Source organism: Colletotrichum destructivum, chromosome 5, assembly GCF_034447905.1.
Source record: "Colletotrichum destructivum chromosome 5, complete sequence".
NCBI lineage: Eukaryota > Fungi > Ascomycota > Sordariomycetes > Glomerellales > Glomerellaceae > Colletotrichum > Colletotrichum destructivum.
In genome coordinates, this window is record NC_085900.1 from 759,439 (window position 1) to 771,862 (window position 12,424).

The 12,424-nt window shown below is 52.9% G+C and overlaps 6 protein-coding genes across 6 annotated transcripts; 2 read left to right on the plus strand and 4 right to left on the minus strand.

Moving 5' to 3' along the window:
• Nucleotides 1–437: 437 nt before the first annotated feature.
• Nucleotides 438–1,572, minus strand: CDEST_07830 (Putative short-chain dehydrogenase/reductase SDR, NAD(P)-binding domain superfamily). Its single transcript, XM_062923989.1, has 3 exons — nt 1,207–1,572; nt 1,044–1,133; nt 438–986 (listed from the first exon to the last, which is right to left on the minus strand). Exons 1-3 carry the CDS (start codon nt 1,463–1,465, stop codon nt 598–600), a joined length of 738 nt encoding a protein of 245 aa, XP_062780040.1. The 5' UTR covers nt 1,466–1,572; the 3' UTR covers nt 438–597.
• Nucleotides 1,573–2,328: 756 nt separating this feature from the next.
• CDEST_07831 (uncharacterized protein) lies at nt 2,329–3,629 on the minus strand (the record flags this gene model as incomplete). The annotated part of the gene is made up of 4 exons (XM_062923990.1): nt 2,329–2,675; nt 2,750–2,811; nt 2,903–3,020; nt 3,116–3,629. 4 exons carry the CDS (start codon nt 3,627–3,629, stop codon nt 2,329–2,331), a joined length of 1,041 nt encoding a protein of 346 aa, XP_062780041.1.
• Nucleotides 3,630–5,520: 1,891 nt separating this feature from the next.
• CDEST_07832 (Putative hypothetical protein CHP02452) lies at nt 5,521–7,129 on the minus strand. The gene has a single exon (XM_062923991.1). It carries the CDS (start codon nt 6,880–6,882, stop codon nt 5,638–5,640), a length of 1,245 nt encoding a protein of 414 aa, XP_062780042.1. The 5' UTR covers nt 6,883–7,129; the 3' UTR covers nt 5,521–5,637.
• A 157-nt stretch (nt 7,130–7,286) lies between these two features.
• Nucleotides 7,287–9,128, plus strand: CDEST_07833 (Putative ecdysteroid kinase, protein kinase-like domain superfamily). The gene has a single exon (XM_062923992.1). The coding sequence runs from the start codon at nt 7,495–7,497 to the stop codon at nt 8,875–8,877; it is 1,383 nt and encodes a 460-aa protein (XP_062780043.1). The 5' UTR covers nt 7,287–7,494; the 3' UTR covers nt 8,878–9,128.
• A 761-nt stretch (nt 9,129–9,889) lies between these two features.
• CDEST_07834 (Putative peptidase M20, bacterial exopeptidase dimerization domain-containing protein) lies at nt 9,890–11,239 on the plus strand (the record flags this gene model as incomplete). Its single annotated transcript, XM_062923993.1, has 2 exons — nt 9,890–10,555; nt 10,616–11,239. 2 exons carry the CDS (start codon nt 9,890–9,892, stop codon nt 11,237–11,239), a joined length of 1,290 nt encoding a protein of 429 aa, XP_062780044.1.
• Nucleotides 11,240–11,281: 42 nt separating this feature from the next.
• Nucleotides 11,282–12,362, minus strand: CDEST_07835 (Putative alpha/beta hydrolase-3). The gene has a single exon (XM_062923994.1). It carries the CDS (start codon nt 12,180–12,182, stop codon nt 11,322–11,324), a length of 861 nt encoding a protein of 286 aa, XP_062780045.1. The 5' UTR covers nt 12,183–12,362; the 3' UTR covers nt 11,282–11,321.
• Between the last annotated feature and the right edge of the window lie 62 nt (nt 12,363–12,424).

Genomic DNA, 12,424 nt, shown 5'->3' on the forward strand with positions numbered 1-12,424 from the left:
GGCACCGGTGTGCTGGAAAACACTCTGTGTTCTGAAGACCGAAGTCGGGCGGCGCAGCGCAGCGCGTAATCATGTCGTCATCCAACCCACGAGCACCCATATCTCTGGCTTGTGACTCACTCAGAGAAACCAGGAGACTGGTCATGAACAAACATCTCTCTTCTGAATGAGGAGAAGGCCTCTTAGGGACCGTAAACAAGTAAATCAGCACTTTAACCAACCGCACTCATTTCCTCCACATAGCGTAAGTCAGTACCTAGTGCAATCTCGCCACCCATTTAAAACAAACGGCATTTGCTTGAAACCCCCTGCAGATGGTTTAGAGCAGTCCGAAACCCTTTCGCCCCAGATCATAAGCTCAAAACTCTCCGTATCTCAAACCAGACCAAGGGTGTATGTGAACAGATTCGACAATTGAACGGTCGATTCTCTCGCACAGAGTCAACGTCAATTTGTGTGATGTTTCTCTAAAGAGATTGTTTGGTACTCTATTAAGTTCAAAGATACCTCTAGGCAGGGCCTAACTAGCCTCGGTGATCATATCAATCATGTCTATGTTGCCGTTCATGGTGCCATATGATTCCCAGAAGCCTCTTATCAATCGCTGAACTTCTTCTCATAAGAAAGCTTCAGAACATCCTCAGGGGACAGAGCTTTCACGCGGCTGCTCCTTATGTCAGCTCTATCCAAGAGCTTTTCGTACAAAGGCGCAAAGTCTTTGGAAGTTGTCATATGGATCCCTGCAAAGGTCTGGTTCCCCGTTTCCACTTCGAATTGTACACGATAAGCGAGATAGACTTCGTTGAATCGGATGTTTGTCTTCTCGTTATCACGAGCAGCCGCGACGGCAAAGCTGAAGAGCGCCCCTTGTGTCACAGCCGGAGCGACACGATAGCCCGTATCGCCTGAGCCTCCTGTGCACATCGTCCAGGTACTGCCCGTAAAACCCTGCTCGAGAAGGTAGGGAACGGTGGCTCGATAGGCGACTAAAAGCAAGATTAATAATGAGAAAACATAGATGGGCAATTCGTTGAAGCACTTGCAGATGTAAGTCTCAAAGTTGATCGTCATGGCCTCCCGAATAGCAGAGGTTTCAAGATCGAGAATTGAAGTATCCCAATAAATTCCGCCGGCTGATTTTTTCATAAGTTGATCGAAACGAATAGATGTTCCCCTCTCGGTGGAAGTAGTTTGAAGTGCACCTACGTGATGCCCAGACGTGCTGGAAGGATGGAAGGATCTCTCTACGGACTTGGTCGACGATACTCTTTACCGACTCTTCTGAGGTTATATCTGCTTCAACAACAGTGATGCTCTCACGTCTTCCAACTTGTTTGAACATCTTCTCTGCACTGGACTGGTTTCGTACAACGGCGATGACATGGCGATTGGCGCTCAGAGCACCGATGATGGCGGCCACGCCAACGTTGCCAGAAGCGCCGAACACAAGAACTGTTTCGGTCATGTTGCGTTTCTCGGGTCTCTTCTTGGAGTAGTGTGAAATTTTGTCGAAGTTAACATACGATGCTGTTTACGCGTCGAAGCTGAGTCAAGGAAGAGGGATAAGAAAGTGGTCTGGGGAGCATATATAGCTGTCAGGAGATCGAACCAATTCCCGTCCGCCTTGGATCCGGGTGGATTTGAGCGTGAGAATACCCACAAATTCTTTGCAGACACTTGTGGAACTGCACGTCAGACAAGGTACTGCGTGATGTTGACGGTGTTCAGGGGTCGACATGAAGCGTGCCCAAACAGGTTGTCTGGTCCGTGATTCCCCGCACGTAGAACTGGATGTCCATCTTCTGTCTCTGCAAATCGGGCGGTAAATCAGTTGCCAGCAGCCATTCCGGATGACCTCTGTCTTGGCTCAAACCCCCCGGCGGCCGAGGCCGGACCGATACACTGATCCCTGTCTTCTCCGGAAATAGGCTGGCTTTTGCTCCGACGTGCAAACGGTCTATTATATCGGTGTCACATATATCGATGATTTACTGGGTAATTGTGTGTTGCTTGGGCTCCGCCCAGGCTTCCGATGCTTATCGAGAGCGCGGCCGGCCAGAGCAAAGTCCTGCTAACAGGTCAATGACCCTTTTTATTTCCCGTACAAACCGGATGTCTTCAAAGGCGTGTGATTTTAAATCCAACTGACCGACTGATATTTCTACCATGTCTTACATCTCCTGGTGGTAATAAGCTCAGCTTTTGCGTCAAAACTTTGGCTCAATGTATTTCCTCTTCTCGTGGAGAAACCAAACACTGTGTGAAAAACTCAAGACATCCAGATTTCTTTTCTATAGCTTCATGCTCAATTTTCTAGGAAAAATACAATCACTGCACTGATTCTGGTGTTCTCTGAGGGCTCCCGTCTTCTCTCCACCAGAACTCCGTCTTCTTCTGAATCCCAGGCTCCAAAGGGATGTCGCTATTTGAACTCCTTGTTGCCGACCCCCGCCGACGGCCTGAGCTAATCATTGTGGCCGGAATTTCGAAACGGTCGGATCGTAGTCCACTGTGAAAATAACCATTGCTAGATGGGCCGGAGTGGCCCGACGGTCTCGACTCGCTGCTTGGTGGAAAGAAATAAGTGTACACAGCTCGCGAGAGGGCTATGTTTGCGGCGGATATCCCGAGAAACAGTTCGAGGTTGGACCAGATGGCAGTGATACAGAAGTCCCCTGCGATGACTTGAGTTAGTAGTGCGTGGTTACCTCAGAAGCGACTGAACTGAGAATGAATGCCATCAACTTACAACTAAGATCGGTTTCGGACACGCCTAGAGATTTGGCACGTACGATGCCGAAGGATGTTGCGCTACATTAATTGTTAGCTCCGAGAAGAGGCCAACACTTTTCGCGCATCCAGGATTATCTAGCTCAAACATCGAGTAGATCGGGGTTCTCACACAAGACCTAGACTCATCAAGCCGGTAATCATAATCTTTCTCTGTAAAGCTATTTTCACCTTCCAGACTACGGTGAGGGGAAGGAGAGAACAGAAAAAGTCTGTTACGACGGAGTACGCTACCACCAGGTCCATCAGCAATGCGAGGTAGGAAAGACCGAGTCTCTTTTGAACGGAAAATGGTGTCAAGGCGGGGAAAGGCGGCAAATCGTACCTATGGAAACCCATATCGCATAAATTCGAATCTTGTTGGGCCAGCAGTCGGCATCTTTACCCCTCCAGAATCCTGCTGGACGGCACTCAGCCAGCAGGATAATGACGACCCCAAAGTTGATGAGCAGTGAGCCAACAATGACAGCATACAGCAAGATCTTGAGGGTTCCGTTGCTCTTGATCCGGAGAATCAACAGAGATAGAGACACCTTCAAGAACGCCATTGATGTGAAGTGGAACAACTGCCCCCACCAGCCATACATGTTGATCATCATGTACTCGTGGTTGGTCAAGTAGACGCGGTGTCTCCCATTGCCATGAGGCAGCTGCATGACGCCGAAAGCGTACCTTACTGTCGCCGAAAGGGCCGCGGCAGCAATGGTGTAGTCGTCCCATCCCAGATTCCGGCGTCCGGCGCGAGCCCATAGACGAAGGGCGGTGGTGACGAGGAGGGCGACCAGTAGACTTGATGACACACCGAGCCAGGTTGGCCCGACACTCTCATCTGGAGGCATCGAAATTCTGTGTGAAGAGTAACGTTCCTCAGACGAGGGGGGCGCTGTCGAGTGGATAAAAAGTCGTCAAAGACTTGAAGTGGCCTAAGGTCGATGAAGTGGCATCTGTGTCTCACAAGACTGAGCTCCGTGCCGGGACAAAGAATGCAAGAACACGTTCCTACATATACATGGAACTCTTTCCTTCGATCCAACGAACCGGTTCAGCATGCTTTCAATGGGCAAGAGCCAACGAGATGGATGTACTCTAAGAGGCTTTGAGCACACAAGAGCAGGAGTGCGGCGCGGCAGTTCGCCCCCAAAGGACCCTCGTCGGTGGAAATATTTCCTACTTGTCGGCATTGTGCCGAGAGCAACCTCGAATGTCGGATGGATGTGTGGCGCTTGATAGTGTCAGTCGGTTCGAGGTAGTAGACCACCTAGGGAAAGGGAAGAGACAAGCGTGGGGAGTTTTGCGGACTCGTCTCTTTTCTTGCCGATATCAAGAACGAGAAGAAGCTTGGAAACAGACATGTGATGGAAATTTTCTTATTGCAGCCACCTACCCCTGTACGGGCGTTGCAAGCAAACAAAAGCAACCATGCCAGCCTGTACAGGACTGGTTTATTCTGCGTGCTTATCGTATCCATCACTCTGTCATTGAAAACCAGAAGTAGTTTCTTTTTCTGCCACTCTTCTTTGGCTATTCTCATGCGTTCGAACTCGCTGATGGAGAATTTGCTTCTACTCAAGTAGACGGGCTGTTGGGTTTTGTTTCTGGAATCATTCCGCGGGTTGTACAACCGTAGAAAGGGTCGGGTCTGCAAGCCACATACATCCCTCCAAGTTGGCTGCATGATGTATGCAGGGGTCACAGCTTCAAGCGGCAAAGCGGCGGGCACGAGCCCTCTAACTTCAAGTCTCTAAGTCTTCGACAAGGTATTGGCTTCGTTGACGTCAGTAATCAGCGCATTGGGTTGAAGAAAGGGGCGCTTGAAGAGGAACAAGAGGCACATATTACAGGTGTGCAGCCCTAAAATGTTTTGAAATTCTTCGAAATACATGTCTAGGAAATGACAGACTTCCATATGGGGAGCATTGTTTGCTTCCAACGCATCAACTGCAGGCAAGATGCCCTGCTGAAATCCAGACGAAGAACCAACGAGCCAATCATTCGGAGAACCGGCTTGTGCCTTTCTGAGTTCTCCTTCACTGTTTGCTCGCCCAACTGCGCTTGACAACACGGCCTGCCGTTTCCGGGTTGGCCCAAACGGGGAATAGCAACACCATTGAGAACATCCCGGGCGAAGTTAAAAGAGCATGAAGCCATGCGGCATGGTACAGAAAATTACAGCCACCCATGAGAAACTGCCAATAACAAGCGGCTCTGCCATAGCCGTTGCCGATTCGACACTTCTGGGGTTCAAATCTGTGGTAGGGGTCGGGGAACGTGGGAAACCCCCCCCCGGGACAGCCAGTTTGGCTTGACATTTGCGAAGCCAACCGCCCCCCAAATTCGTCTTCGTGTGTGATTTGTGACATTATGTTGTTGGGGACGCATAGAATGACTGGAACTCCGGTTAGAATGATGCCAAAAATGATGTCCAAAGCGACAAAACATACGAGCCAAACTTCGATGGTCGGCTTAGGTACGCTTCAGCATTTCTAGATCATCAACATTGTACAATGCTGCCATGATATCCTGACCCTGGGTCAAAGACACCCTGTCTCATGAGGTGACTGATCATGTTTCTGGAACGGTCCAACGGTGTTCATGCGCGTATCAGGCCATGGTGCGGTGGAACTGAACTCGGCGTCCGTTGGGACAAAGTCGGAATGCAAGATCCGCCGAGTCGCTTGATGTGCTTCGCTTCCGCACCATGTCGACAGCATTTTTGCTTCCTTTCAACTCGAAGTAGCCAATTCCTAGACACCTGAATTTGGCTCCTGGATATGACGATGGCTCTCAGTGAAAACACGCCAATATCGGACTTATGAGGGATCTTTCTGGCCACAAGTCCATGTGTATCTAAATTCTAGAACCCCCTTCGTGCTCTTCATCCTCTTCATAGTCATCCTCGTAATCGTCCTCCTCCTCGTCGATCTGCTCGCTGTCGTCTTCGTCGCTGCCACCGCCTTCTCCAGTACTATCCAAAGCCAACTGGCTTATCAGTCCTGCGAGGATCGCGTCAAGTCCTTTCTTTAGTTGCGGATTGGATGTCGCATCGATACGCTGCTTCAGCTCGCCAATCCTGGCCTGAAGCTCCACCTTGTTTCTCTCGCCCACATCCAATTCCTCCTCTTCTTCGTCACTCATTTTGTCCGGCTCGTCTCGCTCGATACCCTTGCCGAAGGCTTCCTCGAAAGCATCAGCCATACCAGAGTCCTTGATGGCGAACACCACCTCTTCTATTCCTTCCCATGTCTCTTTGGTTCCTTTCTTCTTTCCTTTCGTGTCGGTTCTCGGGACGAGGGCCTTACTCCAGGCTTTGGCGACCTCGGCCACCGGGTTGCCGTACGCACCGCAGCCCCAGGCGCCGAGAACGATCTTCTTGACGCCCTTCATCTGACAGACTCGCAACACAACCTTCATCTTCTCCAGAATGGTCTGGCGGTCTTTTTCATGGACGTAGTAGCTGAATCCCGACGCCTCGTCCCGTTCGGTTTCGGGGTTCCGTAGCATCGCGGCACTGATGCAATCGACGAACCAGCGATCCTTCTTCTCCAGAACTTCGTCCGAGTCATCGTCTCTGAAGACCAACACGTCTGGCGTGTAGACAGCACCGAGCTCCGGAAGACGGTAGTATTCGTCTTTCAGGGATGGTAACAACGTGGTGCGCATACATAGAGATTCTTCCTGGCTGCTGGCCCCGTTGACGAAGCCACCACCCGGTGTAAGTGGTGACGCCATATTGAGAATGGCAACTCTGGCTTCCTTGTTGCTCAGGTCCGCGGGTCTCTCCGGGACCGAATCCCCGACCAACAGCGAGTGAGCAGCTGTGAGGGTATCAGCCACTTGAAGCCGGATGCGAGGCGGCGAGTTGTTGGAGTAGGTTTGATTGGGCGGGTTGCTTGAAGCCACTGATCCTTGAGGTATGGTTATGGGTCTTGGTTCGATAATGAGCTCGGCGCCGTCGACTCCTCGACGAGCTCTTGGATGCGTGGGAAGCAGTGACGGAATGAGTTGATTGAGGGTGACCTTGGCCTTCTTGGCGCGCGCAGCCTTGCGGAATGCTGCCGGCGGTTGTCCGACTGAAGGCTGAGTTCTTCCCATTGTTGCAAGACTTTAGGGACCCCTCACACGGCACTTTGAGAGATTTGGAGCTGGTAATGGTGGTACTAAAGTTGTGGTGTCTTAAAATGAACGTCTCTGTCCTGCTTTAAGTGGCGATCTCACAGGGTGGGGCCACGAGGTACCCTGATGGCCAAAGAATCGTAACGGGCAGAATTGAACGACTGACTGCACGGTGTTGCACTGTTTGATTGAAGAGCTTCGTCTCGTTGGTCCTTTACGTTGTGAGTCGTCCCGTGAGGAGATTTCCCGATGACGTTCGTTGAAGACGAAGTTGACCCGATTTCCACCAGGAAGCCTCTCACGGATGGCAACAGCTGGCGCTCTCGGACATCATCATTGAAAGAGTAAGACCAAGCCATGGCGTGCATGATACGTTGGATGAATGATTGCTTATTTTCATTTTCAGCCATTTTTAGGGTCAGCTGATTTTCTCTCCTGATCGAAATCCTCAAAATTTCTCGTACATCCTTCAGAGTATTTCTTCCGCTGTTGCACATGACTGAGGGTCGTCACAGAGATTGAGTGAGAAACAGTGAGAGTGAGAGAGTGTGTGTGTGAAGTCACCGGACCCACCCGGGAAACATTCTCGAAATGGCCTCGGCGCTCATTCAATCTCAGCAACTCTCATCCAACTTCACCCAACTCATCCCCCACACATCTTCGCCGGACCTCAACTTCAACTCGGGCCAATTTTTACTTGCAGCAGCGGCAGTCTCTCTCACTATGACGTCTCTCAAGGAACCCCGGCGCGTTGCCGAGATCATGCTCGCCTGGCTGGGCCTTGAGCTTGTCTCCCTGACCGAGCTACAGACCCTCTGGGCCGGTTATGGACACATATGCGCCATCGTCGCGAGGGTCGCCGACACTGACGGTGCGGCCACATCCATCAGAATATCGCCCGCGATCCGGCAAGAACCAGACGGCACATACCGCCTCATCATTAAGCTCATCTCACCGCCCCGCGCCAAGGGGAAGGACGAGGGCCACCTGCGGAAGATGCTGAGCTATGAGGTCGAGCAGTATTTCTATCAAGAAGTGGCGCCGCGCTTGGCTGAAGATGTCGCGGTCGCGAAGTGCCTCGCTTCGACTCTGGACATGAAGGCGAGGCCACGGGCGGATGAGTTGCAAGGGCTCACGGCGACCATCATCACCGACCTTAGGCCGCAGTTCCCAGTCGCGGGAGAGAAAAGACTAGTGCTTAATCGTCGTCAGGTACACGCTGCGCTAGATTGGTTGGCCAAGTATCACGGCAGCTCTTGGGCTTCTCTACCGGACGACCTTGGCCGGTTCGTGCTACCACCGCTTGAGGAGGCAACACGGAGGGAGGCCGGCAACGGAGCCGCCGGCCCCAAGTTGTGGCTGAACGGTGGTTACACATATCTCGCAACACGAAGGAAGGAATACGGGTCGCTGTGCAGGGACGAGTACTCGGAGTGGTCGTCCGCCTTTTGCAACCCTGTCGACGGCTCATCACACTCGATTGCCGAAATGGTGGCCGAGTTCCTGACGCCCTCGGGTAGGCCATTCGAGACCTACATCCACGGCGACGTCAAGTCCGAGAACCTCTTCACGACCCAGTCTGGCGACAAAGTAGCCTTCTTCGACTTCCAGTACGCCGGGATCGGAGTCGGTGGCTGCGACATCGCAAAGCTGTTCACCTGCTCAGTTCCTGTTGAGATGCTGACGCACCACGAGGATATTCCCGATCAGCTTCCCATGGGAGACGGCGAAAGAGCTTTGCTAGAAAAGTACCGGGAGACGCTTATCGACCAGAAGCCGTCAGGAAAAGGCCCTGCAGACTACAACTGGGCCACGTTCGTGCGACATTGGGAGACTGCTCTCGTTGACTGGTGTCGTTTCCAGGCGTCGTGGGGATTTTGGGGGAACACGGAATGGCTTGAAGCCAGAGTGCGTCATATACTTTCTGACGAGGGTTGGAGGAATTGGTTGAAGAGCGAAGTGAAGGGACAGTAGACTTTGATGTTCAGGTGAAATTTTAAGCATTGGAAGAGAGAGCTAGACCAGGAAACCATGCTTGCTGATTCAGGGAAACAATATTTGACGCACAAGTATGATTGGAAACGTCGTTTACAGGGGCGGTTTCGCCCTGTAGCTTTAGTTGTTCGAATCGTTTTCCCGAAAACACCGACCTCTCGCCATGGAAGAAACTTCAGCGTCAAGCTGCATATTCTTACGGGGTCAATTTGGGGCAAAATAGACAAGGCTAACAGAAATTACATGAGTGACAAGGTTAGATGACTGTCATGACGCCATTTTTGCCAGAGATGAACTGATCAATAAAACCCACCTAGGGTTTGGAATTGCGAGTCTGATTGAAAATCCAGAAGTAAACTTGAAAATGAACGTCAGTATTGAATCGGAAGCAGCGTCAACTGGCACTCGATGGCAGGCTTCTTGCAGTTGCAATGTTATTGCGAACCGAAAATGGCATCCCCTCTCAACCTCCACACAACCCAGAAGTGCCAATCACAGCGTGATCGTTATTTGGCCATTATACTAGAAGATATGTGACTTGTTGTACTATTCCTGTTTTATGCTTTGACAGCGCCAACTCTCATACCCTTCAATAGCGTTGTGGTCACACAGTAGGGCGGTTATGGTTATTCGGCCTTCTATGAAACATGGCAAATCAAACTCTTGGATCCCGCGTTGCTTGCCAAGTATTAAGTGATACTGCCCATCTTCCGTTACTATCTTTCCAAATCTTGAATCTTGACTGTCACTATTTCATACCACTGGGTTGGCCGCGGTCAGTTTCAAAAAGAGGACGAGAGGTTGACAGTGTGAGTCATCATGACTTCGGCTCGCAGCCCGCGCCGGTTTAGGAGCCGAAAACATCCACCTGTCGAGGCCGCCGAACGCTCCCAACTTCCCTCTTTCAACGTTCCATCCACCAACAACTAAAATATTTCTTACCTCTGATACAAGACAAATTTTGGGCTTGCATTCATCGAGGCATCGCACTATGGACGGACACTCTACGACAACTGCCAGCATAGCCGACCTGCTCGCTGCTGCACCAGTAGACACGGCCAAATATGAGACACTTTACAAGCACTTCCACACACACCCTGAACTCTCCAATCTTGAGGCTCAGACTGCCAAAACTGTTGCAGAGCAACTATCGCAGCTCCAAGCTTTCGATATCACCACCGACATCGGCGGGCACGGTCTCGTCGGCGTCCTCGAGAACGGTCCGGGTAATACCATTCTCCTGCGCGCTGACATAGATGCGCTCCCGATCAAGGAGGCCACCGGTCTTCCATACGCCAGTACGGTCACCATGCTTGACGCCGAAGGCATCATGCGGCCTGTGATGCACGCCTGTGGGCACGATATGCATATGGCGTGTCTCATTGCGGCCGCTGAGCGGCTGGTCAAGCTGAAGCAGGAGTGGAGCGGTACGCTGGTTGTGCTGTTCCAACCTGCGGAGGAGCGTGGTACGGGAGCGAAGGCCATGGTAGATGATGGACTCTATGACAAGCACAAGGTCCCCGTGCCGGACTTTGTGCTTGGCCAACATGTCATGGCGATGCGGGCGGGTAGCGTAGGGTCAAAGGCAGGGACAATCATGGCCGGAGCGGATAGCATGAAGATTACACTGTCTGGTCTTGGGGGTCACGGTTCGCAAGTGAGTACTCTGGGCACCATGTTTGTTCTCCGATGTATGAAAACTGACTGGAACTCATAGCCCCATCGAACGGTCGACCCTGCTGTGATGGCGGCCCATGTGGTAGTGCGTCTTCAGTCAATTGTCAGCAGGGAAATCAACCCGAGTGACATCTCCGTCATCACGGTCGGCAGTCTGCATGCCGGCCAGACGGAGAACGTCATTGCAGACTCGGCGGAGATCGGCCTCGACATCCGCAGCGTTCGGCCGGAGACGCGCGAGAAGCTCCTGGCCTCGATCAGACGAGTTGTGGAAGCCGAGTGCGAAGCGAGCGGCGCGACGGCCGCGCCGGTGTTCCAGATGACGCGGCATCTGCCCGTCACCGTGAACGACGAGTCGATGACGACGACGCTGGCAGCTGGCTTCAGGGAGCACTTTGGGAGCGACTTTGATGCGAACATCACGGCGACGACCATCTCGGAGGACTTCTCGGTCCTCGCAACGTCGCAGGGCAAGCCGTGCGCTTTCTGGCACTGGGGCGGGATTGAAGAAGGGCTGTGGGATCAGAAACTGAAGGAAGGGAGATTGGAGGAGATCCCAGCAAACCACACGGCCAGATTTGCGCCTGTCATACAGCCTACATTGCAGACGGGCATTGATGCTCTCTGTGTGGCTGCTCTCACGTTCTTCAGGAAGAAGTTATAATATGCCATGGTTGTAGAGTATTACTTCAGCCATTCCTTGACAAAACAGTTCATTATTGCATTACGAGTTTGGTGTCCCTGCATTATTCAACCCTCAGGTAACCCTTTTGTTCCAACCAAGCCTCGGCCAAAGAAGGCCACTTGGAGACTGGCAAGTCCTTGGTATCCAGAGCGAAGCCATGGGGCGCATCCGCAAAGACGTGAAGCTCGACTGAGCCCTCGGCAGCCTGGAGGCCCTGCGCCAGGCGGTACGCGTTCACCACCGGGACGATGGGGTCAGTCGCAGAGTAGACGATGAAAGCCGGGGGCGCCGGCCGCGCGATCTGCTGGTCGGGGATGACGATATCGTACAGTTCCTGCTTGGCCGGCGGGTCCAGAGGAGCCTTGTTCGGCACGATGGTGTGGCCCTTGGCGTTCGTCGAGATCGGCCCGTACCCGAGGATGGCAAACTCCGGCTTCGGAACTGGCGCGCCAGCGGTCGACGCCCACGAGGACGGATACTCGGCCAGCAGCGCCGAAGCGAGGTGGCCGCCGGAGGACAGACCGCACAGCGCCAGGCCCCGCAGGCCGGCACCCTTCTCCTTGATCAGGCGCAGGGCCTGCCTGGCGTCGTCCACCGGGGACGAAGGGCCCGTCTCGGCGGTCGGGAAGCGGTGGACAAGGACGAAGGCTTCGAAGCCGAGGGCGGCGAGCCAGCGGGCGACGGCCACCCCCTCGCGGCCCACCATGAGCTGCACGTATCCGCCGCCGCCGAGGACGAGTACGGCGCGCCCGTTCGGGGTCGTCGTCGGCTTGTAGCCGAACAGCCATGGCCGGGACACTTTTGTGACGACTCCCTGGTCGATGGTGCCCCCCGGGAGATCGATTTCAAAAGCTCCGTCGACGGGTTCGCTGTCCCATAGCGGCCAGGCGGAGTCGGCCGCGAAAGCTGTCGAGAGGCTCATCTTGGAGTCGAGTAATTCCTGTTTGGAGCCGTATTGCAGGGTTCGGTGTTGTAGATTTTGTTTCTTCGAAAGAGCTCCAAGTGCCCGCGCCCGCCTGTTGATGAAAGGGGAGTTTACGGCAACGTGTACAGGAAGCGTGCTTTTGACCGAACGATTTGCGCACTTTTAGCTGTTTCTCGGTTGTCTTTGTTCCGATGACCGAATTACCACCATCACGACCCGAGAACCACAAAAGTAATGGT

Coding starts and splice junctions, on each gene's coding strand:
- CDEST_07833 (XM_062923992.1), top strand. CDS start 7,495: ATGGCCTCGGCGCTCATTCAATCTCAGCAACTCTCATCCAACTTCACC.
- CDEST_07830 (XM_062923989.1), bottom strand. CDS start 1,465: ATGACCGAAACAGTTCTTGTGTTCGGCGCTTCTGGCAACGTTGGCGTG. Junction 1,134..1,206: donor CCAGCACGTCTGGGCATCAC/GTAGGTGCACTT, acceptor TGAAAAAATCAG/CCGGCGGAATTTATTGGGAT. Junction 987..1,043: donor CAACTTTGAGACTTACATCT/GCAAGTGCTTCA, acceptor TCTTGCTTTTAG/TCGCCTATCGAGCCACCGTT.
- CDEST_07835 (XM_062923994.1), bottom strand. CDS start 12,182: ATGAGCCTCTCGACAGCTTTCGCGGCCGACTCCGCCTGGCCGCTATGG.
- CDEST_07832 (XM_062923991.1), bottom strand. CDS start 6,882: ATGGGAAGAACTCAGCCTTCAGTCGGACAACCGCCGGCAGCATTCCGC.